The 27,794-nt window shown below is 39.7% G+C and overlaps 1 protein-coding gene across 7 annotated transcripts in view; it reads left to right on the top strand.

The window, feature by feature from the left end:
• The window catches only part of CEP350 (centrosomal protein 350), a 76,301-nt gene that overhangs the window by 16,730 nt on the left and 31,777 nt on the right, over positions 1–27,794 (top strand). For 3 of the 7 annotated variants that reach the window (XM_037403502.1, XM_037403503.1, XM_037403508.1), the window contains 20 exons: positions 203–816; positions 1,341–1,451; positions 5,213–5,326; positions 8,400–8,543; positions 9,367–10,022; positions 10,681–10,802; positions 12,288–13,351; positions 14,672–14,825; positions 15,998–16,161; positions 17,129–17,318; positions 18,785–19,005; positions 19,127–19,290; positions 19,944–20,102; positions 20,302–20,433; positions 22,612–22,748; positions 23,098–23,217; positions 24,915–25,081; positions 25,612–25,808; positions 26,344–26,528; positions 27,416–27,503. In XM_037403502.1, the coding sequence (XP_037259399.1) occupies positions 203–816; positions 1,341–1,451; positions 5,213–5,326; positions 8,400–8,543; positions 9,367–10,022; positions 10,681–10,802; positions 12,288–13,351; positions 14,672–14,825; positions 15,998–16,161; positions 17,129–17,318; positions 18,785–19,005; positions 19,127–19,290; positions 19,944–20,102; positions 20,302–20,433; positions 22,612–22,748; positions 23,098–23,217; positions 24,915–25,081; positions 25,612–25,808; positions 26,344–26,528; positions 27,416–27,503 (4,903 nt within the window). The remainder of the gene's footprint in view (positions 1–202; positions 817–1,340; positions 1,452–5,212; positions 5,327–8,399; positions 8,544–9,366; positions 10,023–10,680; positions 10,803–12,287; positions 13,352–14,671; positions 14,826–15,997; positions 16,162–17,128; positions 17,319–18,784; positions 19,006–19,126; positions 19,291–19,943; positions 20,103–20,301; positions 20,434–22,611; positions 22,749–23,097; positions 23,218–24,914; positions 25,082–25,611; positions 25,809–26,343; positions 26,529–27,415; positions 27,504–27,794) is intronic. The other 4 variants (XM_037403505.1, XM_037403509.1, XM_037403507.1 and 1 more) reach the window with 3 other exon arrangements.

The raw sequence follows: 27,794 nt of genomic DNA, 5'->3' as shown, positions 1-27,794 counted from the left end.
CAAAATTTTGAACAGAAACCTCTTTCAGTTTTGTCAGACTTGCATTGTTAAATGTGCGGTGATCAAAATTTAAAAGAACTTGCCTTTAAAGTGGAGGCAAAGTGTAGGAAGTAATTCTTTTGGTTAACAAACATGTTGAGTTGAAAGGTACCACAGTTTTGTTTCTGGTGGTGACTGTTTCTTTTTCCTTCCGTTACATCAGGGATACATACAGTTCTCTACCTTACCACGGTTCTAGTCAACTTGAGGCCAAGCAGCTGCTCTCTACTTTGGACTTCAGTGAAGCAGAAGGGAAGACTGAAACAACAGGCCATATGATATATGACCGAGATGAGCGGGATCTACACAGCAGAGATTTTGAAAGCCCATGTTCTGCTGCAGATGAGACTGTTGTTAGATATTTGAATGACAGACCAGCAGTTGATGCCTTGCAGAATAATGAGGCATTTCTTAAGGTTGCAACACCTCCACGATTGGAAGATGAAAAAAGTAGTGGCTCCAGAGGAGATGAGAGTAGCACTAAAACTCCTCAGAGTAACACATCCCAGGACTGTGAACTAAAAGCATCTTCCCCTTCTGCCACGAGTACTTCTAGTGCTCATAGGCTGGAAATCTTGAAACGGCGTCAGCATGATGCTAAGTTGGAGAAACTGAAGGAGCGGATTCGAAAGCAGTGGGAGCATTCTGAAGAGCTAGTTGGCAGAGGACAGCACTCGGGGTATGCTGAGCAACCTGTTGTGATCACAAACATGGAGAGTGCAGTGACTCCCAAAGTCAGGAAAGTGGCAGTTGCACCTGCCGCTCCATCATACAGAGGTACGGAGGTGCAGGACCCCTCCCTGTTGGTTATATGTGGTGAAGGAGCAGAGTTCAATTCATTGAGCAACATGTCAGAGTATGGATGTGACTCATAGCTGTGTTTGGGCAGTACAGGAGTGGATAGCATGGTTTGATTACAGGACAAGAAGGAAAATAAATTCTTGCCAGTTTACAGAAGTGTGGATTCTTTCGAAACTCTTCCTGTCTCTTCTTACAACTTACTGTAGAAAAGAAGCTTGCTGTATTCGTGTTTGTGTTTATTTCAATATGTTTTTTTATGATATCAGAGCTTAATAACATTGTATTGGCTGAGAAAGCCTTTCACGTTTTGAATAACCTGTTCTTCACCCAGTCCACTGTTTTCCAACTGTGAGCAGGTGGCAGACTGGTATATTGCTTTCTTACCATTAGAAATTCAAGTAATTCCTTTCTTACTTGGCAGTTTCCCACCCCTTCCACCCTGAAAAACTTTATTTACATTTTACACAGTTATGTTAAACTCTTAAATTGTTTACTTTCAGGTTTCAATCCTGCCGAAACAAAGATTCGCGCTCCAGATGGAAAGATCTGGCATGAGGAAGAATTTCACATTAGTCGGGAGCTGTACAGAGATATAGCACTCCAGTTAAAGGGTGAGACTCAAACTGAGTTAAGTCACACAACCTTCTCTTAAGAGGCAGAGAAATATATTTCGTCAAAGTCTGCAAAGTCATGGAAACAAAAAAATTGAAGCAATGAGTGTTAAATTATTGTACTTCTCTCCACAGAAGTAACTTGAACACTAAAACAAAAAGATCCTTCTGCCCATTCTCTCATTAAAATGCTTTTAATAGAAAATCAATACTGAAAAGAAGCAAATTATGGCTTTTCTTTGAAACAGAAAAAGAAAAAAAAGTCTTCATTAGAACAATCTTTGTTTAATTTTGTAACATCTCTATACATGTTTGCATGAATGAATGCAATTTCCTTTTTAGAAAGACAAAACCACATTGGATTTTGATGAAACCTGTATTATCTCATGGGAACAACTTAGATTTTTGAGGGGTTTGCCATTTTTTAACACCATGAAAGTGGTATGTGCACCATATACAGTATAATGAAGCCTGAATTCTACTTCCTTCAATATGGTGTTAACAAATTGTCAGTCCTGAAGCTTCTGTGGGAATTGTTAGTGGTTTAGTTGGAATGTATGGGAATCTAAAGGGGAGATGGGGGGCATGTGCTGTGGAAAGTGGAGTACGTAGCCTGCAGTAAAGGGGTATGCCTTCAGCTATGTGTGATGGTGAGATTATATGTCATTAGGTTGGTTTAATATCTCTGAACTTGTAGAACTTTTATTGCTTTATGTCAAAATTATCCAAATCTTGAAGTTCTTGGAGAAATTTGTGTCCCAGATATTTGTACACATGGACGTTTTTAGACATCTTACCTCGATTCCCTGAGGAGGGGGAGAACAGGTAGACCAGAAGATTTAAGAACCCTTTTAAATAATTTAGATTTTATTTCCTCTACAGCTCTTTTACCTTCAGTATTACAAGGCTTGGGTAGGATATGGGAGGGGTGACTGTAACTTGCAGGGGTAAATTAACAGAACGTTGCTTTTGGGGTTTATTCCACATGAAGGTGTAGGAGAGAATGTTGAATGTTAAAAGCTTAGAAAACTGTTACTTATTCCTCTTTGCTTAACGGTCTTTTGAAAAAACATTAAATACCATTGTTGCAAAATGGCAACACAGGAAGAAAGATCTTTTTTTAGGTGATGAGCTCATTTAGCAACACAGTATTCTGATGCTTAAAACTATGAGCAAAGACAATTAAAAAATACTGTGTTTGCTTGACTGATGTGCTGCTAGAAGACCAAAACAGTAATATATGCTTTATGTTTTCCAATGTACTGCTCCAAAACCCAGCCTTTATTAATTTTTCATCTAGAAAACTGTAATACCATTGGTAGCTCTTTTCTCTGGGTGATCTAGGGTGGCATGCCCAAGTGTGCTTTTTGATTTGTTATGCTGGTTACAGCAGAGGGCTGTAAGATTGAATTGCTTTTGACTGACTGGGTTGGGGGAGGGGGAGGAGATCAGGTGAATAAAAAAAGAAGAGAATGGAAAATAAAATCCCCAGAGCACCGCTAGCTTTGCAGCTTAAGTGTTTGCATATTAAAAATAACTTTTCTCATTGGTTGAAATGTCTAAGACCAGAGGAAAATGCGATGAGATTGTAAATCTGTAGGTGTCTTTGTATGTTGATAGTATAGTGGCTGGTATGGAAATTATTAGATTCCAGTTTTCTTTTGCTTGTACAGCTTGACAAGGTACTGAGGAATTTTTCTGGAATCACTCATTAAAAAAGTTTAGAAAGAAGAGCTGCTGCTTTTCAGTAAAATTGTTTGGCAAATACGCCATTCAGCATCAGTCCATGAAAGTAATGCCAGATTTCTAAGACTTTCAATGCACACTAGCATTTTAATTATTTTTTTTAAGTTTTGACAAGCATAATATAAATGACTCATGAGCTCTTTATAGAAATCCAGATTTTTGAAAAGTTTCGTTGAAGAGGTCCAGTTAAAAAGGTACTTGGATCATGTGTTCAGTGGACTTTTGTCTGCAAAAGGAAGGAGCTGCGTGTATATGTTCACCTGGACTCCTGTCCATAGAACAGCTGTTGTGGAACATGTCTCCTTTCTGACCTGAAAAGGTTATATTGAATAGCTGATTCCAAGTGATCAAATGCTGGTGCTGCATGTAACACGTACTGTAAATGTATTTTTAGATTGTCAGACACTATCTATCCATGTGTTAATTCTATATTAAAGTTACAGTGTGTGGAGTTTCAGGTGTGTATGGTCAGCTGTATCAAAATTGTTCTGTGCTCTCTAGTGCTAAAATAAGCTATAAGATAATTTAGTAATCTACAGAAGCTTTGTTTTTTACTGCAACAAGATTTTACGTGTAAGCGTAGACCATACAGAATGTCTATCTTTATTTAGTAATTAGGCTGAAGGATATTGTGTGGACCCTGAACTTCCAGTAATTCTGTCTTAAAGATGTTTGGGATTTGCCATACTAGAACAAATTGCTGTAATACCAACAGAGTGAGCGGGAAGCAGCCTGCGGTTTCCTGGAACTAGGAAGGAGATGTTTGTCACTGAAGGAGGTGAGGAGGCAGGGCAGATTTCTGAAAATGCAGTCGCCGAGGCCTCTAGTACTTGATGCGTTGGTTGTCTTCCCTGTGCTTGTTGTCAGCCTCAAAGATGACTGGAAAATTTGTAAGGAAAGGATATTAAGGGGGAGAAAGTCTCTTAAAATGCTGTTCCCACATCCTGTAATATGGCCTGTTGTTCTGTCTCTGATACTTGCTATGGGCATCCATCAGAGAGTGGATTCAGCTGAAATTAGGGGCTGTAAAAGTTAGTATTGGCAGATACTTACCTAAATAAAGCTTCACATCTATCTGTGGAGAGGGTTGCCTCCTGGTTGTTTTAGGTTCTTTGACCACATTCTTTATGGAAGAGGAGCAAGAAAAGAGTGGTGGTAGTGGCCGTGAAGTTCCTTATCTACAGTTTGCTTTTGGGATTAAGAAAAGAGCATCTTCAAGCCATGTAAACTAAAATGCTAGAATAAGTCTTTGAGATGTCCAGTGTAGAGTGCTGAGACTGATTATACAGCTTGTCTATGCTTTGTGCCTTAGACAGCTAGGAAGCCCACTCAGTGGGATGGTGATTGAGCCACATCTCAGGTTTTGGTTTGCCCTAACTTGAAAACATGGGAAAATATTACTTTATCTTTGGTAAGTGTTCCTGGCCTCTCTAAAGTGTAAAACCCAGTTGTGTTGTGAATGAGGGCTTAAGTGATACAGAATAGTTCTGCATCACTGGGTGAATTCTGCGACGAGTTTTGCAGAAAGTAGAGCACGTGGGTGTCCTGTCTTTCATGCTTTAGCATGGAGGCAACGAGTGAATGTGCTGTCATGCGTTAATGCGGAAGCAGCAGCTCGTGTGTTTCAGGAGTGAAGGAACTATGTGTTCTTGTGGAACATTAATGCAGTAAAATGTAGTATCTATAGTAGAAGAGAACCAACAATTGTTCCTGTCAAACTGTCAACATATCTTTTAAAATTGAAAATGAACTTTGTAAAGTTACATTATGGTGGTGCTGTGACTTCACTGTGTTCCAGTGTGTAGGTAAACAGCACTTGATTCAAAATTTTCGTGCTATGAGGATTTTGAAATGCTGGACCAGGAGTAATTAATCTCAAAATAAAATTCACCAAGTCTCCCAGATTATATAGTGTTTCTCTGAGTTCTGTTTTTTCAAGGTAAATGTTGAAGCAAACTTGTTATTCTATGTGCTTTCCTGTGGAATATCACTTACCAGCTTTTGTTTGTTTTTAGAGCATTCAACAGTGAAAGGAATACCTAGTGAGAGAAACAAAGAGAAAAAAGCAACCAGACCAGTACGGAAAGTGCAAAAACTGACACAGTTGTCAATTTCAGAGTCCAAGCAAGGTGACTATCTCTGCTTAGAGGGAAGGCTGTCTCATGCCCTTCAGAGATTAGTTTTGTCTCAAGAAATTAAAAATTTTAAAGCCTATTGCTTGCAAAGTCTTCTCAGATGTGCAACAGTGCTGTTGTAGTGTGCTTATAGACTGTATGCACCACTGGGGATATGTATGGTGTTACTGATTGGTTGGCTGTGCGTGCTTTTTTTGGTTTAGTTATCTGCTTTTCCACTTGCTGTGTGCACCTTACGGAAGCTGCTGAAGTATGTTGTTTCTCGGTGGGGGGGACACGACAGGTATCCTTAGGTACCTCTCAGCCCAACACAGACAAAAAGCAGTGATAGCTCTGTTCATTCTGGATCCTCCTCCTGTTTTGGTTATGTTGAAGCTGGTTAATGCTTGCTCTACCACTCAGGGAGTAATGCTGAGAGGAGGAGTGGAGATGATGTTAAAAAACTGTGCCAGTGGGACTTGCTGAGTTGCTGTCCTCTGCGAGGAGGGGTACAGTGAAGGCTGTTCTCTTGTACAATTTCTCAACGGAGAAGCAGAGAACAGGACGTCCTTCTGGCTCTTCTCTGGCTATTGTTGTTCTACACGCTGTGTCAAGTTGGTGCTGTTCCACACCTTCAGTTCTGGCTTGACCCCTTCCTAACATTTTCACTTAGTGAAAGAGTGTAAAAACATGTTCCCCAGCAAGTCTTACAAATCTTGATATTATAAAGAAATATTGATTTATTTTGCCAGTTAAGAATTTTTTACTTTCACTGTTGTCTGACATTTGTGCTGTCTATTAAATAAAAGTATTTAGAGATGACGATGTGAACAGGTTGCTGTAGAGCAGTGCCTTGTAGGAGAAAATGAAATGAACTGCTTGTGCAATTCTGTCAGTACTTCTTAGTTTTCCAGTAATGCTAATTTCTGATACTGTGTGTAGCAAAAGAATTAGGGATACTTCCACATCTGCTTTATATTTGGTTTTAATTTTCATACAAAGTAAGGAGTTATGACTGCAGTTGCACTACAGAGCTTATTTTTTTTCTTTAAACACATGCAAGGTTAGGCATCTCTCGTACCTTTTAAGGTTTTCTATCTCTCCTTACACACAGTGACCCATAATTGGCAAACACTTTTTGAAGAAAAAATACTGCTTTAAAAAATTGTTACAGACAATTTTTTTAGAGCGTGAATATGCGTTTCTGCATGTTGTAAATCATTAGGCTGCATGTGAGTATTTTGCGGTAGTGATTAAAAGTAAGTGATAAATATGGATTTGTTCCTTCCCGTGCTGATCAATTCACACTTAAGGAACTACACTAAACTAACTTACATACTTGTGAGAGTTCCAAGTGAGAAAGGAGCACAGATTGCTTCAAGTTTAAATGGCAATGGTTATTCTCCATAATGGATTAAATGTGAGGAGAATGATGGCCTGAAATCCCTAGAAGATAAAAAACAGATCGAAGTGGCATATCCGTGATGGTCCATCCTCCTCCAGTCACAGCAGTAAGAAACTGCTTAACATAGCCAAGGCTATAAATAGCCACAGCTCATGTTCTGCTCTGTTAGCGTGTTTTAGTTCAAACAGCTGTCTTGAAATGGAAGATGAGACTTTACACCACCTTTTTAAATGCACACAGAAGTAATTGAGAACAGTGACTTGGGCAAGAGAACCCCTTTGGCTGATAAGTCTCTTTCAAAGAGGCTTGTAGTGACATGTTTCAAGTGACAGATTTATAAAATACTTGGATAATTTACAATGCAAGCAAAGAGTACTGTTAGTAAATGGATGAATAGTGGGCTGCAGACTTCTGACTGAACAGATTTCCTCCTCCTGCTTTAAAATAACAAACAGAAAAGGGACTGGGGGGACTGAGTACTGGGATTGTCAAACCACTGTCTGTCTGCTGTCCTGAATTTCACCTGAAGTTGCTTTGTTACCATGTCTTCAATGTCCTGTTGGGCCCAGAGCGCAATCCCTGTTTGTGTGGCTGTAGTATTTTCATGCTGCAGTGTCTGGGTTTGTTCAGGCAGTGCTGTCAGAGGTAGAACCTGAAACTGAGTAATTAGAAATCGACTGCAAATTGTGTATTCAACTTAGGTACTTTCCTAGCAATAAAATATTGCTGAATGGTCTGACGGGTTATTAATAATTTTCTTTTTTTATATGATGCTTTTCTCCAAAGCTCTTTAAGGTCATTATTTCAAAGAAAAAAAAAATAATATTAGAAGTTAGTGAAATGCAAGGTGAGTTGAATAAACCTAGTGTTTAATCTGACCAATATTAGGTAAAGATGCCACTGTACTCAGTTTTTATAATTTAAGTATGTGCAGGATGATAAAAATAATACTAATAACATTTTAATTGGGTTTCTGTCACCTGCAAGGTAGTCTGCTCTTGCTTTAAGTATCACCTAATAGGGTTTATCTTAACTATTTTCAGTCATGGTACAGAAATCCCAGCTAGAGGACAGTGAGCTAGCATTGGCGTAGAACAACTGCTGCTTGGCATATTTTAATGTCCTCACAAGACACCTATCTCAGCAATTAATTACCCATAAACATCTCTAAAGTATAGGGGCTTTTCCTAGAATACCAGCTAAATATTCTTTTAATATGAAGGTGAATTGTTATTTATCTTCCACCTTTATTTTTTCTTATTATTACAACATTTTAGATCCTTTTATCTTTTTTTCTTATTCCCCCTCCTTGAGTGGAGATGAACAACTTCTCAGTTACTGTACAAATATTTCGCTTCTCCCCACTAACATTTGCTTATATGTTTCAGACTTGCGTAACCCTTTTTCCTTTTTTAAGTCAATCTTTGTAGGGCTTTAATGTGCTACAGTATGTGTTGGATTTTTATGTTGTGGTGCATAGGCATGAAACACTGGTAGTTGTGCGAGTCAGCTGTTGAGTGTCTTCATGGTACATCACCATTATGACTGTTTGGTGCGACTGCAGCCATACCATTTACACAGAACTAAATGGCACAGAAATGATTAATGCTTGCAATAAATACTTTTTTGATATGTTGCAACATCCATCTAGAGCTTGACTTTTATTTAATGCTTATTGTGCAGGTGGAAACTATGTAATAAATGCATCCTCCTGGCGGGAGGGACAAAAGCTAGTAAAAAAGATACTGGGTGCAGCTCCCAGAATAGAACAGGACAGAAGAGCTGTATCTAGTGACAGAACAGGACGAGAGAGCGCTGCCAAGTCTGGTAAGTTGCACTTTTTATCACTGGACTTTTTTAATTATACTTTATTATATAACGCTACATGTCTGCAGAATAAAGTAGACTTGTGAGATAGAATGTAAGTGGTCTCTTATTAAAATAACTCCTATTTTTAACCTGGAGTTTGAGGGGGGAAATGGGGGGAGATTTTTTCACATCCATGGTTGGGATGCTTAACCTCTTCCTGGGTGGATTATCAGCTTTTCTTGGTGTCATGGGAAGCCTGCCCTGCACATGTCACTTGAGGGGCAGTACGTGCTGCAAAGGTGCTCAGGAGCTCTGGAAAAGCTGGGGAATAGGTTGCAACCAAAAAAATGGATCACCTGCAATCTGTCTTTGCCTCTTGAAGCTAGTGGGGAAAAGAGTGGCTAGCAGTGGTCCACAAGTCAGATGAATTTTCCAGATGTGCTGCATATAATGCAGAAGCTATGGTTGGGGATCGCTGCTGTACAGGAATTGTGTTTCTTCCAGCTATATCACATCATTCATGTGCATCATAAATCTTCACTGATTTTTCCACCAGCCCTTTTCAGAATTTATCCAGAATCTCAGACAGGGCAAGTAAGGGGCAGTGGTAGCTGCTGTACTTCTTATCACTGTGAGGTGGTGCAGCTGGCAAGAGTATAAAGGGTGTGAGCTCAGTCTAAGCAAAGGCTGCTGTAATCGGACTGTGACACTGAGTGAAAGCACATTTAGAGTGACATCTGCACTTCTCCCTCATCCTCACTTTTTCAGCTGTTTCGGTGATGGCATTTAATTTTCCAAATTTGATTTTTACTTGAAACATTTGACAAGTCTTATTCTTTAGCAGGCTGTATTGGAAGGACAGGTTCAGATTCCAGGCTGGATATTACCCATAAAACCTCTTCAAGAAGTTCTCAAAGGTCGAGAAGTAAAGTACGGTCTGAGAATAATCTGAAGAAACTGGAGGCTGCTCTTCCAGATGATAACCAAGAACATCATGCCTCTGTAAATAAGGACTTCCTACCCATGGAGATACGTGGAATTCTCGATGACTTGCAGTTGGATTCCATGAGTATAAAGCAAGAGAAAGATGTGGAAAAGCAGAATCAGAAATCTGGTTTGCCTTCTCAAAATGCCAGGAGCCACAGTCCAACCAAAAGGAAACCGGACAAGGTAGCTGCCAGTGAGGAGCCTCAGGTGATCTCTAAGAAACGTCACTATGATACAGATGAGGTTCGTCAGTACATCATCAGGCAGCAAGAGGAGAGGAAGAAGAAGCAGAATGAAGAGAAGAAAGCACAAAAAGAGGCAACAGAACAGAAGAACAAAAGGCTCCAAGAGCTCTACAGAAAGCAGAAAGAGGCTTTCACTAAAGTGAAGAATGTGCCACCTCCTGAGCCTTCAGCAGCCAAACGGTTACAGGAAACCTATTCTAAACTATTGCTGGAACATACGCTTTTAGAAGAGCCACCTCAGCTGCCTACGGTGCAGGAAACACAGGTACAGCTGATTCACTAACTTAATGTGTTGCAGTTGATGGCAGGAGTAGGAGGTCACATGTTTAGGAAGGTCATGAGTTGTCCTGGTCTGGTTATCATTTAAGAAGGATACAAAGAAAACTAGCTTTTCCTGAAACATAGTGGTTTTGATCTGGACCCTCCTTGCCAGTGGCCACTTTTCAGCAGAGCAAGGCCTCCTGCAAAGGTGATTGAGATAATCTTTGTGTTATGAATAGTAGCAGAATTCTGGATATTAGCTAACAGCAGCTATAAAGGTTGGCTCTTAAGAAAACTTTAAACATGAGTCAAACTGTGATTTGAAGAGCTTTCTCTGAAGTTGCTTTCAGTGGATGAACTTCAGCAGCAGTGGGTTAAATAATTTTGCTAATCGTGAACTGAAAGAAGATTAATATATGGTAAAAGACTAATAGCAAGTTGATGTGTTCAGCTGAACTAGTTCAGTATGGGAGCAAAGCTTTTTCCCCAGTATATTCTGCTGAGGCAAAACCATAAATGTCTTGTGTTTTAAGTCTTTGCCTTGTCAGAGGGATGTGGTACTACGCTGAGAAATGTAAGCCTTTTCAATTTTAATGAGACAAGAGCTTCTAAACTCCTACAGGCTTTAGCAAATGCATTTTTCTGGTTGTCTTCATTTCTAGCCCAGACCTGGTTATCAACCATCTGGGGAATCCGACAAGGAAAACAAGGCTCAGGAGCGTCCTCCTAGTGCGTCTTCAAGTAGTGACATGTCGCTTTCAGAACCGCAGCAGCCGCTACTGAGGTGAGCTGTTGTGGGCCTTTTGAGAGAGAGGAAAATACTCCAGTCTTCATCTCTGATAGTTGATAATAGACTACGTTCTTCAGTTCATGTTCTAGTGAGAATAACTGTCTTTATGGCAACTGTGACGTTTCCTCACAGTTACGAGGAAGCTGATGCAGAAAAGCAGATGAAAATTTTGGATATGGGTATTTAGTGAGTCTGTAACTAAGTAAAGTGAGTGGTGGTTGCTGTTAATCTTTTGCTGGCATCAAGGGGATGTGCATTTCATACTGGGAGACTTTTCCTCTGCCATTGCCATCGGGCAAGAGAAGCTGATCATACGAATACATCTGTTGATTTTTATTATTTGCTTTGTTCAATATTTCTATTTATTCTATTGTCTTGGATTCAGGCCTTTAGTTACTGTCTCCAAAGTACCAAAACCCTCTGCTTCTGCTTGGAAACTAGCCTTTCCCGATTTTCTTCCATGCTGCTTTTCCCCATTTTTAGTTGTTCAGTGTATTGTCAAAGTTTCTCTTACTGTAAGACAAGGTGTCTAACCAAACACTTAAATATAAGGAACTAAAAATGACAGTTTCTTGCACATCCTTAGTATTCAATGTGCAAGTGTGTCTTCGTTTTTAGTTACATACTGAATGTCTGCTTCTTAAATACATACTTGCTTCATTATCTGTACCTTAACTTGGTCAAATCCATGCAGACTTTGTAAATTCAATGAGACCTGTTTCCTTTCTGGAAAAAGTTCAAGGAAGCACTAGGGATGCTATGTAGTACTGTGCTTAGAATAGGCTGCTAAACCGTATGGCAGTAAATATTGTTAGTGTAACATGGTAAGGAAAAAACATGTAGGTGCTAATAGTAGGGAAGAGATGAGACTTAAAGGGCTGCATAAGTTATTTGAAGAACCTCATAGTAAGCAACAGGTTTTTTGTGAGGGACTTTACAGGTTTCCTAGTATTCAGAATATGTGCAAGTGATGTTAGTGAAGGAACATCTCTGCAGAACTCCTGTCATGCAAGAGTGAGCTCTCTGAAAATAAGAAAAGATGTCTTGAAGAACTTCAAACATCCTTGTATTTCCAGTCCTCTTTTTGTTTGTTTCTCTTGACTATCCTAAGTGACAGCTCCAGTGAAACATGGGCTGGGTTAAACTGGAGGGGGAAGGCTGGAGCTAAGAAATTCCAAAGAAAAAAAAAAGTTTCCTCCCTTTGGAAGTCAGGAAACTTTTGGAAAAGTCTTACTGCTGCTGCTGAAAACACTCAGCTTGTTACCACCCTAAAACACACAGTACACCATAAACGGCAAATCACATTTGGAATGTGCTGGACGTTTTTTAAATAACATTCTGTAACTGTTTGCAGTCCCATTCCCTGCCCCTCTGATTCCACAAAAAAGTATTTCTTCCTGTAAAATACAGTAGGGGCAATGATACTTTCGTCTAAAACTTGTATAAATCATCAACTTAAGTGCTGACTTTTCATTTCAGGAGTGATTTGATGGAGCCTCCATGGGTACAGCCAGACAGGTTGAGCCCGAGAGTCCAGCTCTCTCACCCGCAAGCTCTTATGGGCTCAGCTGGAGGCCCTTGCTCCCAGCACTGGAGTATGGAGCAGATAGACCTTTTGTCAAAGGAGTGTGATGCGATGTTGGCAGGCAGGAGGACTCATGCTGCACCTGCGGGATCGCTGACCCTGATGCCTCAGCCATACCTGAATTCATCTGCTGCACAGCAGAATCTCTTAGTAAAACCTACTGCTAACCAATATAAGAGCAAATTAGATCGGATTGAAGCTTTGAGAGCTACAGCTGCTTCCCTTTCTAGCAGAATTGAAAGTGAAGCCAAAAAGTTGGCTGGGGCTGGTATCAATTATGGTACCATGTGGAACTCGGGCCATGAATTTATGCAAGAAAACCAGGATGATGGGCGGTGGGCAAAGGTTGTGAGTCCTCCTGTGAGAGAGGAAAATGAAGATGCTTTTGCAGCCAGAATTCAAAAAATGTTGGGTACCTGTGTGTCTCATACAGCCTTTGATGACAGCCTTCCTGGGGTAGGCAACCTTAGTGAATTTAAAAAACTCCCTGAGACGATCAGGCCTCATACTGATGCAGTCAGCCTTGTAATGAGGTCCCCCACTGCTAACAGGCGTGAAGAGGTACTAGGGCACTTATCTAAAAGGCAGAGTGACTCCCCAGGGCGTGAAAACCAGGCTTACACTCTGAATAAAGCTGCAATTCCTCATGAGTCCAGCATCGAATCCATCAGTGAAGGGCCTCTCCTGAGTGACGGAGGCCTCTCTGAAGAGGAGGGAGGCCAGCACAAACAGTTGCCACTGAAGATGCTGGAGACGTTGCAAGAGAAGGATTTCTGCATTCGGGAGAGAAATGCTTTTGAGCCCATAAAGGAGTTTCAGAAAGCAGCTGAGAAGTATTTGCCACTTTTCGCTCAGACAAGTGGCACACACAGCAAGGGACCATGGGAGGAACTGGCGAAGGGAAGCCCCCACAGTGTCATCAACATCTTTGCGAAAAGTTACCAGCTTCATGGAAAAGGTAAAAATGGAAAAATTTCTCAAAGCTCTTGTAAATTGCTGCTCTCCAGTGTTACTACTCCTTACACTTTATACTTCGCAGGTTAGGAATGTGCTTTTGGATGTCTCAAACATGAATCTGTGTAAGGTTTTCTCACTTTACTTTGGGATGATAAGTTATTTCCTCCTGCCTTCTTGTCTAAGGTAAAAAAGAGAAGGAAAAAACCCCGTACTTTTCAACTGGAAGAAGGTTATTTTTGTATTAGATTGCTCTGTATTTCTAGATCAATAACCAGTTCATATACTGGGCTACATGTATTAAGGACAGCCGTAGTTATGGAATTGTGAATGTAAAGTTTACATTTATTTTATCAAAAATTGCATACTAAATCTGAATTTCCCAGAACGCGTTTGGAAATGGTTCTGTCCTCCATGGAGGACAGATCCTCTGGATTGGAATGCGCATCCTTCCACTTTTATATGCACTCCAGATCATCTGTTATAACACATCATTCCTCTTTCAGTTAAGGCAGGAAGATGTATGCTTTATGCAGCACTTGTGTTACGGCTTAAACGAGTGCTTGCATGTATCCTGGTTTCTCCCTACACAAGAATAATACGGCTTTACTGTATTGTTAGAAACGTAACTTCAGTGGCTGAACCATGTGGACTTTCCTTTTGCATCTTTGCTCATATGAGTTACTTGATACTGTCTCAAAGTAGTGCAATAATTAGAGCTCCAGTAACAATATTGGATTTTGAAAAGGTAAGGTTTTGGTGTATCAGTAGGGAAAGTCTCTTGCTTAAATGAGCCTGTTTCAGGTGTTGGTGTCTTAGGGCATGCTTGACAAGTGCCTCATGCAGGACACTTCATTTGATTTTTGTATTTTGTACAATTTTATTCTTCATTTTATGAGTACTGTTCCTGTTGCCTTGAGTTCCTCATTTGGAGGAGGAATATTTTCGGAGAAGTTGATTTTTATCTTGTGCTTTTTCTTGATTCTTTTTTCCTTTATTTCCCTTAAAGATGATTGCATTTAAATTTTCTGCAGATGGCTCTACTCACAAGCACTGCGCTCTTCAAGAACGTTTTAGCTGGAGTGTGTTAATGGAGTATTCAATAATTTACAAGAAGAGGAAGACTGCATGTTGTGTTGCTAAAACTGCCATGGGATGGCTGTACTGTTGTTCTCCTGATGTTTGTGTGTTTGAAAGGAAGTCTATGTAACTCATGGTTGGGAGCATTTTAATTCCTGCAGCTTTATTACCTGCTTGATGCACATTTGCATTTGTCTTTTTTTTTTTTTTTTTTTGTCTTTTCACTTCTTTATCCACACTTCAGTGTTCGATGAAAGGTCGAATGGAGGGGCTGCCCTTCTGCGCCCTTTACTGCCTGCCATGAGCCCTCCAGAGAGTGTGGTTTCTTACGAAGATGATTTTGCCTCATCGCAAGGAAGTGGCACTTTAACAGAAAAAAAGATGGCACGTGACTTCAGGTAACTGTGTGTTAGGCTTCTTGTAAAAAATCAAAATGTAGAATTTGACAGAACATAATTAATACAAAATTTCACAATATGCTGGGTATCTTATGCTATGCTGTATTGTAATACTAGCCAAAGTGATGAGGTATTTCCTTGGGACCTTGCAGTTAATATAATAACCAGCATGACTGAAGTATTCCTGTTCTCTCTCTAATTTTTGTTGTTCTTCAGTCTGGCTGGGTAACTTTAGGTGAGGTTCTTACCCTTTGTAGTCAGGTGAAAATGAGTTCTCCAACTTGTGTGGCTGCTATAATGCTCAGCTAGTCAGTCATTGTAATTTAGAAAAGGGAAAAGATACCTGAAGGTGTTAAAAAATCTTCGGTACTTCAGAATTTTATAAAAAGCCTATGATTGCTTTCAGTGAGGGTTCAGTAATGCTTAGTAATAGATACATAAATTGTCTGTAAGAACTTCTAAAACCTTTTGTTCAGACAAAAATTTGAAGACTGGAAATCCTAGACTCTTCATATGACTGCTGAATTCATGTGGCTTCCTGAATTTTCTAACACCTCTTTTTTGGTAGTGAGATATACCTACGTCTTTTGGGCATCCTGGGGGAGGTCACAAGTACTGTGTTTATACTGGTGATACTTCACCTCAGAAGAAAGGAAGGTAAAAGGCACTTTCCACACTGAAACCATGTTGGTTGCAAGAAATGGTTTCTTTCAGATTAAACTTCTTGATAGGTCTTCTGTTGGTATTTAGTATATGATGCATTACCCTCTTTTTTGCAAATTCTTTGTAATCCTTTATGGAAAATCACTCATGTATGTGTCAATTGATGATATCTACGTGCCCAGAGATGATCTATAATTCAGTCATACTTGGAGTCCTTCTTATGTTGTTCAAGCCTGTAGCTAAATTGCTCGTAAGAGTTAGTGTTGGGGAGGATGGTTGTTACCCATCTTTTACTGTTTCATGTTACTGGAAGCATGTTTCATTATGTTCAATATCATGCTAAACTTCCTCGTGTTTTAGCTATCACAGTTTTTAATCTCAAAATCGATGCTTTTCAAGATGGGCTAATTAGTTTTATCTGTCTGTCTCTAAAGTGTGGTGGATTTCTTGTGTACAATGTAATGTGGGAGTTGGAAGTCCTTCACCACTGTCCATGTGCTCCTTTTTAGTGTTGCTGGCAGCAGCAGTTCAAGCATGCAGGAGGAAGTTCTGAGCAGGAAGTCTCCCCACGAACCTCGATCTGTAGAACTTGCTTCTCAGCATTCATCTGGACCACGGTCTGCAGCCTCTTCTCGCTCATCTGCTTCCTCTAAAAAGAGAGGGAAAAAGGAACGTAAGTGCTGTACTTGACTGTAGGGTTTTGGGTTTGTGGCAGGTTTTTTGTTGAAGGAGGTTTTAGGGTTTTCTTGTCATGAAAATTGCAGTCCTACTTATCTGGAAACTGTTATCTAATAGCGATAGTATGATTTATTTATTCCTCCAGTAATTCCTTCCTAAATTCTTTTTGACTCTGATTATTCTCTGACCTTAAAATAAAATAATCTAAAATTAAATAAGCAAGAGGTTGTTAACAGCATTGAAAAGTTTTCTTTTCCTAAACCAGCCTTCTAACAAATTAGTTAGTTTTAATATCATGTGAGAACTATCCTCAGATTCTGTACTGAGGAAATTCCAGTAGGCTGCTGAGAAATCAGAGTTCGGGCCACATTTATGAAAGCAACAACAAGTTTGCCTGTATGCTTCATCTTTGGATCAAAGGCAGTTTTTATAAGCGCACAAATTAATAAATACACTTATTCCTATGGTAACTTGTATATTACAAAACCATGGAGAAACTTGAGATTTGGTATACTCTCACTAGATCAGCAGTGGATAACAAGAAAAAGTTAGGTTTAAAGCCAATAAAAGGATGAGAAAAATAGGATTGGCAATTCCAAATAATCTCTTTTCCTCTTTTTTCAAAACTCTCTAGCTTACCCAAAGAAAGCTAGGCTTTATTCTGGTTATCAGTATCGAGAAGTCAAATGTGTATTTTCTTTAGATTAACAGATAGTGTGCTGAAATGAAAGCTGAATGACAGTTTTGTTGGCACTGGACACAATATGCAGAAGAGAACTTGATCTCCTGCTGGAAGCTGCCAAATTTATGTTTCTTGCTTGTTGGATTTGTAGACTTCTCACTCAAAGGCATCTTTAATTGAGGAAAAAAATTCTCAATTATTTGTTTTGGGGCTCTTGATGGTCAGGTAGTCATAAATAGAATACCAAATGTAAACCTTAGGCAATGTTGTTATTTCTTAGGGTTGGACTCTTTCAATGGAAGTTCTCACCACTTTTCTGCGGAAGAAGATAAAAGGCTTTCTGAATTAGACTGGGGAACCCAACAAGCAAAAAAATCCTTATCAAATAGCAGAATTTCTAGTAAAGATCATGAGCAGAGCCCAGATACAGACAGCACACTGGAAAACTTGTCTGGACACTCCCTGATGAGGTAACATGAACATTATAAGACTGTATGCAAATATAAGCTTGGTAGCCTTATGGCATGTTATCAAAAATGGCACTGTATTTGGATGTGCAAAGGGAGAGTAACAGAAATGATCAAATGTTAGTAAGATGGCAATGCAGAAAATGTTTTTTTTAATGACATTCAAATTTTTTTCTCTTTTTTTCTTCATTTTTAAGTGAAATTAAATTTTTCATATTTTAAATACAAAAGCCTAAAGTAGGTGGCTGTACTAAGAGAAAATACAAAACAGTGATTCCTTTCCAAATGACTCCTCTGTTTTTGTAAGGATAACTGGCTGATACAGGTGTCTTGTCAGGTTCAGTACCTTAAGCATTGAAATACAGTTTTCATTTTCCACTTCTCAAGTGGTATGTAAGAAGGGAGGAGCAGAGTGGGGGAGGAGGGAGGAATAGCTGGTCAACCTATTAAGTTATCTTGCCCTTTTCAGTGGGATCCACAGACATTTTTGGCTACGCTTGTGTTCAGCTAATATTCATAAGCCTATGCAGCTCTGTGAGTTGATGCTTTTTGAGAGGTGAACTAATCCTCAGAAAAGAGTGTAGACTTATGTGGGTGACTTTCACTGATAATCCAGTATTGGATTTGAAAGGTCCTGTGACCTCCCAAGATGTGCCAAGTAAAGCAAAACATCTTCCTAAGGGATTTAAGAAGCCGCTGTTAATCTTCTTTGGCTTAATAAAATTGGAATATTAGATTTAAGAAGTGTCTGCATTATTTTCTGTGTGTTTAAAAGAAGAGATGTCTTTAATTTTCTCTTGAGCAGTGTTGCTGTAGTATTTTACTAACTGTTTAAGTGAAGTTTTGGCCTTCAAGCATTTCATTGCATTTTAAGTGAAAGAGATCGAGACTCAGGGCAATGGCTTATCTCATTCAGATGCATCCACATGCTGATAGTAACCTGTTTACTGTTTAAAAATACTGTTCATTGTATTCTGGTACCAAGTTATTGCCCTAATATCCTGTGAGTAGAAGCTCTTCACTCAGCCTCTCAAAACAGATGTGTGAATGCACATGCAGATGAGCGCATCCTGACTTTCTCATGCCAGGTTCCTAACAGGAGGCATTGAAACTGTTTGTCTGGCCCTGAAGAACATGTAGATATGATGTTAATATTTTTTCTGTGTGTGTATGTGTGTGTCCCTGTGCTAACTAGGTTTAATACTTGGCGGGGGGGGGGGGGGGGGGGGGGGGGGCGGGGGAATAGGGTGCTCTAGAAACTTAACCTGAAACTGGGATATAGGTACAAAACCCATCTCATGAGCCCATTTCCTAAAGGCAGACTGGGCCTGTGCAAACAATAGAAGACTGTATCTTTTGCATGGATCTGTTTGGTGTGTATTAGTGGAAGAACTAGGTTATTGCTTTATTGTCTTATCAAATGGCTGGACTTAGGTGAATATTGACTCCTTCTCTTGTTTTGCTGCCAGTTTCTCAGATAAGGGAAGATCCCAGAAGACACCGACTTCTTCCCCATCTCCTGGTTCCCAAAAAATGTTGCAGTTTGATTCTATAGGCAATACAGCTGAAAGAGTCAAGTCACCTGCTGGCTTTTCTGGAAGTACAGCGTCAGGGCTGAAGCCTAATGTAGCCTTCCCCGACTTGAGTCTGGGGACTAGCAGGTCTGCAGCAGGAGCAGCCTCAGCGAGTGGTGAGTTGTTTTGGTAAAACCATACCACTCCCAGAGCAGGGGAGGGGTGGGTTTCCCCCTTTATTTTTTGATGTGGGGCACTAAAGTCTGTGGAAGTTGACTGTTAAGTTTTATCCTGCAGGATGTATGCGCTTCTCCCCTGCTGGTCTTCAGCATCGTTTGTCAGCAGAATTGAACTACCTCAGTGCTATTGAGGAGTCTGTACGACAGCTTACTGATGCAGAACGAGTACGAGGCATATCACTTGCCCAGCAGGAGAGTGTTTCTTTGGCTCAAATTCTGAAGGTAATGGAAAAATACTTCCTTGTCTTAACCTTCCTTTAACCTTCCTTTTTTTATTTTGCAAGAAAATCAATCAAATTAGGGCAAGTTACGCTTTCCTTAGCAATGCAGAGAAATCATGATGGGTGCGACGGGGCATCTTTGATGTCCAATTTGTAGGATTAATGCCTATTATCTTTCTTATTTTAAGTTGACACCAAGAAACTGGTGACTCTAGATTGTGTCACTAATGTACCATTAGTGGGAATTGCTGCTTTGGTTGTGTACTTCAGTAAAATGAAAATTTTATTTTGGGTCCCAGTGCCATGCAGTGTAGTTGTTCAGGCAGGATCATTTGTCTTACTCCATTAAAAGGATATTTTTGGTTGAAATTTCTTTACGTTGACAAGATTGCTTGTTCTAGTTTGTTGAGTTAATTGGTCTTTAAGTCCTCTTTCTTTCTACACTGTGGTGGAAGAGTATGAGGAATATGCATTATTTACCGTCTGCGTAAGAAGGGAGTGTCAGTTGGTAGGCTGAAAATTTTACTTTAGCAGAAGAGGCACCACCAGTAGAGTAGGTCTAGATCTTTCAGAGGTGGATGCAGCAAGTGGCTAAGGCAAAAAAGGTCTTTTCGTGTAACCTGCATGATTAAAACTTGTTTTTCTGATCCGTAGGCACAGCAGCAGCGCCATGAACGGGACTTAGCTCTTTTGAAAATCAAGGCTGAACAAGAAGCTCTAGAAAGTCAGAGACAACTGGACGAGGCAAGGCAGAAGGCAGCTCAGGTAATGCTGCCCTTCAAAAAATGTGGAGTGTATAACAGGCAAAATGCTGTAAGTAAATTCATGCCTACAAGTATTCTTAATTTGAAGCTGTAAACATCATGAAAGTGCTGAAGGGGTTTAACATAGCTGAAAAGAGCTCTTAGGGGCCAATTTCAAACTTTTCTTCATGTAGGTTTTGAGACATAAAGCTGTAGTTATTATAACTAGAGAATTCTGAGGAGCTGAACTGGCTGTGTTTTCTGCATAGGTCCATGCAGAGTCACTGCAGCAACTGGTCCAGTCACGGCAGGAGGCTGTACAAGAGACCCCCTGCAAGGCTGCAACCAAGCAGGCAGGAACTGTACTTGGCACTGCAGATGCTCCTCACCAGATTCGTGAGGTAAGGTCCTGAGTGAAAGAAAAAAGCTGTTATAGTTTCAGTATTATTTTGGATACTTTTATGCCTCTATGTTATGTTCAGTGTCAGTGCAACTTAACGTGACAAATGATAGGACTTTAAAGGAGCTTTTCTGACATCATTACTTAGAAGTCCGTCAGCAGCCTTAAATCCATGTTCACTATTCTTATGATCTTCCAGTTAATGAACTGTTAAGAAGCTTGTTCTTCCAGGGTAGATTGATGGAAGTGAACACATCAGCTTGAATTTGTAAGAGTTGCGCTCCACCGGGGGTTGATCCTGTATCTATTTCATATGCAAATCAAATTGGAAAAGCAGGGAAATAACAATTTTGCTTACTTCTGAAGGTAGGGGACCAAAAAATAAAAACAAAATAAGGAAGGGGGAGATCCTCAGCAGAGCTCTTAACTTGATACAGAGTTTCAAGGCTTTTTGAGTGTCTGTTCTTGTGGTATACAGAATATTTATTAGTTGTCTGTTTTGTACATTGGTTTATCAGTTTGCATATTTGTTGTTCCCTGTTCGTAGCAGCTGCTTCACTTATAGGTAAAAAACACAGTTTTAAAAAAAACCAACTAATTCAAACCCACAGAAGAAATGCTTTTGCTTCTTCCTAGTTTAGCAGTCATTAGGATTAGGGTTAGGGATGGAGTGGAGAAGGCTGATGAGTGGGAACGTAACTGTTCACAGTTTACACACATGATGGTGCTTAGCAAGGCTGGTTTTATGATGGGTAATGGGACTGTAGAATAATACTGATATACTTGTTCTAGGCTTTGAAACGTGAAGTTTAAATAATTTTTGAATGGACAAGAATGGGTTAGGTTAAAGAAGCAGAAAAGCTCGGCCATCTCAGATACATGTAGTAGTTGTTGGTAGTAGGTAGTGAGGTCTTGGATAAAGACAAATATTTGTAGTTTATAGAGCTGAAGTGGGTAGAAACCAATTAAGAAACAAAGTAGAAGAAACGGAGACAGCTTTTATTTGGTATAGAGTTTTAATTGCTTGGCTTGCTTTATGTTTGAAGTCCAAGAGTAAGTGGAGCAGTTGATGAGGACCTGGTCAGTGGTGATGGGCTAGCAGAGTAGCTTTTCCATCCATGTTCAGAAATGACTTCTGATATTCAGTTGAAAAAACATTTATTTGAACTGGAATGCAGCAATGGAAATGCCAGTTACCAATGTGCTAGGAATATTTTTGGATGTACTCTGTAATTGTTTATGTGTAAAGGAATGGAGTTTTATCTTCTGCAAAAGAGATAATGTAGCATGCTACTATACAAGTTTGTTTGCTTAAGAGTTGACTGTCGTAGTAATGAAGGAGAAAACAGTGGGTGATGTATACAGACAATCCAATTTAAAAAAATACTACTTGTTTCTATAAAATTTGTATATGTTAATTGAAGAGTTAACAAAGAAACTCACTATGTGTATTGGAAGTTATTGAAATACAGGTTATTCCTACCTTTAATACCAACCAGAGTTCCCTGCTCTGCAAGACACAAACCCTTGAACAAGAAGAAAAATACTAAATTCTAAAGCTTCTGAAAACCAGTGTTATCTGCTGTGGTTTCTGAAGTTTTTGGCAGTCACTGTGTACCTGACTAGAAACATACATTAAAAAGGATAATTTATGGCTATCCATTTATTTTAATGCTGCCAGTTTTAGACCTGACAGTTTGCATGGTATTGGAACTTAAACTTGTTGCTTCCTTTGGAGTGGAAAGAATACTTCTTGCTCTTTGGGCAAGATACACTTCAAATGAAGAAGAAAACATTGTTTCTGCCATTTGTGTGTTTTGGGTTTATTTTAAATTAATTCTAATGGTAAGTCGGAATGTTTTATTATGTAGGAGTCATTCTACTTATCAGAGTTTGGTTAAGTTGATTACAATGATATAAGTAGTATCTTGCATGTTTCATGTCAATAACTGCACTCTTCATAAGTTAAAGAATATGTATTTAAAGAGCAATAAGCACCTCCTACAACCAAAATTGACATGTATGTTATTACAAATCATCTTAAAACCATGTCTTACACGTTCCATAAATGCCTGTAAATTTGTTCAGTAAATTGCCTGTGAGAGTGAATATTCTCTCTTTCAAAAACATTTTGATGCTGATAAGCTCATTGTATTTCTTTGATTTTTATTGTGCTCAGATGACAGAGTTAGCACGAACCCAGATCTCAGATCCTGTGAGTGCTCCAGCTGCTCCAGTCACCACCTTGTTTGACCACCAGCGACAGCATCATTCAGAGTTCATGAAACAACTGAGAGCTCTTACTGATACGAACAGGTTTTGCCTAATGTTTCACATCTTGGGAAGGGGGAAGTAAAAATTGTTAGGTTTTGCTTCACCTATTCTTGAAGAAAATTTTAAGATGTTCTGAGTGAGAATTTAAGAAGAGTTTAGATTCCGTCTTTATGGCCTTAATGGTGTATGCCAGAGGTGACATTAACTGATTCTGTGAAGCTCTATATAGAAGAGCAGAAAAAGATGTTCTAAATGTTTTGTGGAATAATGTAACTAGTCTAAGCTGTGATCTTTTCAGGAATTTATAGTAAACTGATGAAAGCTTGTGAAAACTCTATTATTCTTTGGTTTAAGACAATGCAGATTTGCCCAAAATGCTTTTCTTTCTCAGGAAATGTGAGTCTGGTGCCATATCACAAGGTAAAGAGGAGACGGGTGACTCAAAACAGACATACTCACCAATGTTTGATAGTTATTCAGAATCCTCAAGGTCAAAGGTTCATGATCAGAGGTAAGAAGACTTTAGATTACACAGGGGTTTTTTTGCTATAAATAAGACTAAAGTACAAAGGACTATCAAAATTCCTTCCAATATTTTTTTTAAAAAGAGGGAAAGTCAATATTAAACCTTTCCAACAAGTAAAGTTGCCTTATATTCCAGAGCTTGAAGGTTTACATGCCTACCAGAATATGCTTTGTCTTTTTAATTAGAAGTCCTACCACACTGTGGTCAGCAGTGTAATGGTATATTGCGTGTTAGTATCTTCAGTTTTGTATTTGTTCCAGTTGGACACTTTTCTCTTTCGTAACGTAGGAATAGTTGAGTTCCACATGTACTTTCTCATTCAGCTGAATTAGCAAGAGTCTAGCAAGCCAGTGAAGGGAAAAGGTTTTTCTGTATATCTGGAATACAGTGTCCAGTTTTGAGCTCCTTGGTAAAGAGCAGACATTGACATGCTGGCACAAGTCTGGTGGGGAACCACCAAGATGGTTAGGAGGCTGGAGTCTGTGATGTAAAAGAGAGGCTGAAGGAACTGAGCTAACTTAACCTAGAAAAGAGAAGGCTTGAGGGTGCATTGATCTAGTTGCAGTATCTTAAAGGTGGGTCGTTAGGTAAAACAAGGCTAGACTCTTCTTGGAGGTGCACAGTGAGATGACAAAAGGCAATGGTGACGGACTGCAGAAAGGGGAAAATCATTGGGGAAAAAAAAAGTGCTCCCTGTGAGAGTGGTCAAACACCAATGGGGGTGTAGGGAGGTTATGGGATCCTCTGTCCTTGCAGGTGTTCAGAACTTGGGATGTGGCCTTGGCTTTGATTGGATGTAATACCCTCAGAAATTGTTGGGCTGAGACGATTCTGATTTCTGTGCTGTGGCCTACTTACATACTTATATTGTGTCACCTTTGTAACCTAAAAGTCACTTTAAGTCTCTGTTTATCTGAGTCTTTTTCCCTGTCCCAAATACGCGCATTTTGTGCCCTTCACATTTTTTTCGGTATCTTTTTGAAATGGGCTAGAATGAAAATGCGGTGCAGGCACCTGTAGAGCTGCCTACTCTAACGTGCATTACTTTCTGTTCTGTTCTTTGTGTATCTGGCCATTTTGTTAGGGGTTTGTTTTTTCTTCACTGCTGCTTTGCACTGGCTTGAGATTTTACATGAAAGGCCTGGAGTATTGCTTGTCTGAGGTTTAGATTTGACTCATTTCTGCTGTTGCTTTCCAGTATCTTGCCTGTGTTTAATACTGAATTTTAGCTTTTTGTTTCCTTTTCGCTTACGTGATCTAGTTAGGTCCTGTGAAGTTTCTCACAGCCCTTCTCTGATCTTGACCAGCTGGAATGATTTTATCCTCTGTAGTTCTTCTGATTTAAAACAATATCACTGTCTCACTCTTACTTTAAAAAAATGTAAGGAGAGATGTTTGCAATGTTTTATCATCAGTACTCATTGCCAGGTAGAGGGTGTGCCTACCTACAAACCACTTGCATCCTGAGGTAGAATAAAAATAACAAGTTCCATTGTCAATCAGCAGCTTGATGAGGCTTGGAATTTTGAAGTAGCTAAGCTGCGCTTTAAAAACAAAGCCAAACCCTCTGCATGCCAATTATTGCTGGGATGTTAATCATGGTATTTACAGTAGTAATGTAATATAAATATTTTGAAACGTGCAAAGTAATGTTTAAAAAACCATATCTCTTGATAACACAGTAGTACCAGCAGCCGCCAAGAGAGTCCTTCAGTTCCTTCTTCGAAGGAGAATGAGAAAAAACTTTCCCGTCGTGAAAAGATAACTAGCAGTATTGAAGAGCAGGCTCATACTGGTGTGGACGATTCCTTGCCAAGTGATAGTATTTTATCACTGCCAGATGAAAAAGGTTAGCTGTATTGTTTGTGTGTGATGAATGTGAAGGTATTGAGAGGGGGAGGGAGATGCTGTTTCAGAATTAGTTTGTGAAATAAATGAGGGAATATGGGTGGAGAAAGTAGAGCCCCAGGGGAATCGGTAGCCTCTTAAGAGGTAACAGAGGATGGCACAGTGAGATGGGAACCTTTGAAATCCTACACATCTGAGTGGTGGAGTCTGTGGGTTATTCTGCTTTCTGCTGTGCTAGTTATAGCCAGATGTTCGCTTGCTGAATACACAGGCTGAATGCCAGCTGTTTCAGCAGTCCCAGAAATGTGTTTACACCTGTGTCCAGAAGTCTGTTAGGCCTTTTGAAGCTAGATAACAGTGTTTCATGATGTCTTCGAACTCATGGTCACTCTTTTCTAAAAACACCAATTTTTCTGCATTAGTTATCTTCCTGTCTTTCTTGCCCCCGTAACCTCACTGAGATGAGAGAGTTAAAACTGCATTCATGATACATACCTGAGCATAAAACCACTTCTCTGATTTCTCCCTTAGATTCTGCTTCTGTTGCAACAGAGTATTCCCTGAAATTTGATGAGTCCATGACAGAGGATGAGATTGAGGAAAAGTCATTTCGGTCTTTGCTGCCCTCTGAGAGTCATCGCAGAAATAACTTGGAGAAGAAACGGGGTAATCGTGATGATTCTGATGAGGAAGTCTCCCCAGAGAAAACAGCTCTGTCATCTATCAAGGTGGGTTAAGCAACCATAGTTAAGGTAAATTAACTGAACTGAAATAGTTAAGCTGATGAGCTTCAAGTGAGCCATTTGTAGTTGTCTTTACAAACTTTAGGACTCTTTTCTCCTTGTGGTTCTCTGAGCATCTCAAAGCTTAGAGTTGTGTGAATCATGCTGTATGTCACTGTTCTACACATGTGATGACTTGACTTACGAAACAGTCCATCCAGGCCTCTACCTGTTCACTTGCGGCTTTGGAGGAGTGACTTTTTGAGGCAGGTTATAAAAGCCCAGTGGATTAAGTCTTCCTACTATGCTTACACGCAGCTAGGAAGTACAAGAAGATGCTCTCTGGCCCAAGAAGGGATATCCCAAAACTGTCATGCAGCCCAGGGCAGAAAAAGCTGGTCTGCACAAAGCTCAGGTGTAAGAGGGGAAGCTGGTTTTCCTCTGTTTTTGTGTGTGTGTGTGTACATGCACACTTCGTAATTGAAAAAAGCCTTGGAATTTCTGTGTTACCAAAACATGCCAAATTTGTCTTGCCTTCTAGGACCTAAGCATGCCATTCTCAGGGGGGCAAGATAGTTTCTCTAAATTTACTATGGAGATGGTAAGACAGTATATGAAAGAGGAGGAAATGAGAGCAGCTCATCAGTCCTCACTGCTTCGGCTCCGGGAGAAGGCTCTGAAAGAGAAGACCAAGGCTGAATTAGCTTGGCTGGAACACCAGAAGAAGTAAGGCAGCTCTGATGCTGACTGACCCTTTTCTTACACTTTTACTTGAATTTTTTTTGTAAGATTTTGCTTCCAGCTCACCTCTCCCTTATAAAGTATCAATAGTTGAACTAATCTGACATCAGTAATCTATACAAATGTTATTGTCACTTGGAAAGAACAGAACCCAGTTTGTAAGTGTGCTTTGATGTTTACATTGAATATGGTCTGATAAAAGAGAATTTTCTTGAAACAGCAGAAGGTCAGATATTTGTCAGTCAGAGAAGGTAGTCCCAGCCATTAATCTGCAAGTCTTAACTCAAGAAGCTGTGACACCGTCAAAGAGACCTCCATTAGCTTGTTGTCTGTCTGAGGTTGTTTTGGTTGACTCAGGCCAAATTTTGTGAATCTGGATGTGTGTTGTACTTCATGATTTGTTTCCAGCCTAACATATACTTTGTCCTGAAATGCTACTTGCAGTACTGAGTGATACTACTGAACAGTGGTGGCCAGATTTAACCAATAATACTTTTCCGTGGTCACTCTGCATTGTTCACCAGACGTTTTCTTCTAATTTCTTGTCATTATGGCTTTGACAAAGGATTGTGAGGTAGTGACTACCCAAGTGACCTTCCTTGGGACAGGACTTGCTCAAATGGTGAGCATGCTGCCTCTCCAGAGTTTCTACCCATTTATGTGACATCTCATTTCACCTGACCTTTTAACTGTGCATGTCTAACTACACAGTACAAAATATTCCACTATAGAATATGCTAACAATTAAATACAGGCATATACTCTTCTGCAAGTTAGGAAGAGTCAACTTTTTTTTTTTTACTTTAAAGAGTAAAATGCTCGTGGTTGTGCACTTTTTCCTTATTTAATCCTTTCCTCCAAACTATTTGCAGGCATTTGCGAGACAAGGGAGAGGATGATAAGATGCCTCCTATTCGAAAGAGGCAGCGTGGTCTGCTGCTCAGATTACAGCAGGAAAAGGTAACTGATGCCCTCTAGGAAAATCCTGTTGAAACCCCCGTATAGCCATTAAACATTTCAGACACTGTAAAAGCTAAGAATTGAGAGCTCCATACCAGGCTTTTGGATAGGAAGCTAGCAGTATTTCTTACCAGTAAGTTTTATTCACGTTTCTGTAGTACTTAACACTTCGTTTTAAAGGGTCCTTCTGTATCAATAATCTCACTGGTTGAGACTTTAAAGTATGCATAGATCTGTTCTTTGCTGCTGAAGTCCAGGCTAGTTACTTCATCATGTAATTGCAGTAATTTT

This window comes from Falco rusticolus, chromosome 11, assembly GCF_015220075.1.
Source record: "Falco rusticolus isolate bFalRus1 chromosome 11, bFalRus1.pri, whole genome shotgun sequence".
NCBI classification, from domain to species: domain Eukaryota; kingdom Metazoa; phylum Chordata; class Aves; order Falconiformes; family Falconidae; genus Falco; species Falco rusticolus.
Note: the sequence above shows the minus strand (reverse complement) of the source record. Positions and strands in the feature narration are given on the sequence as shown.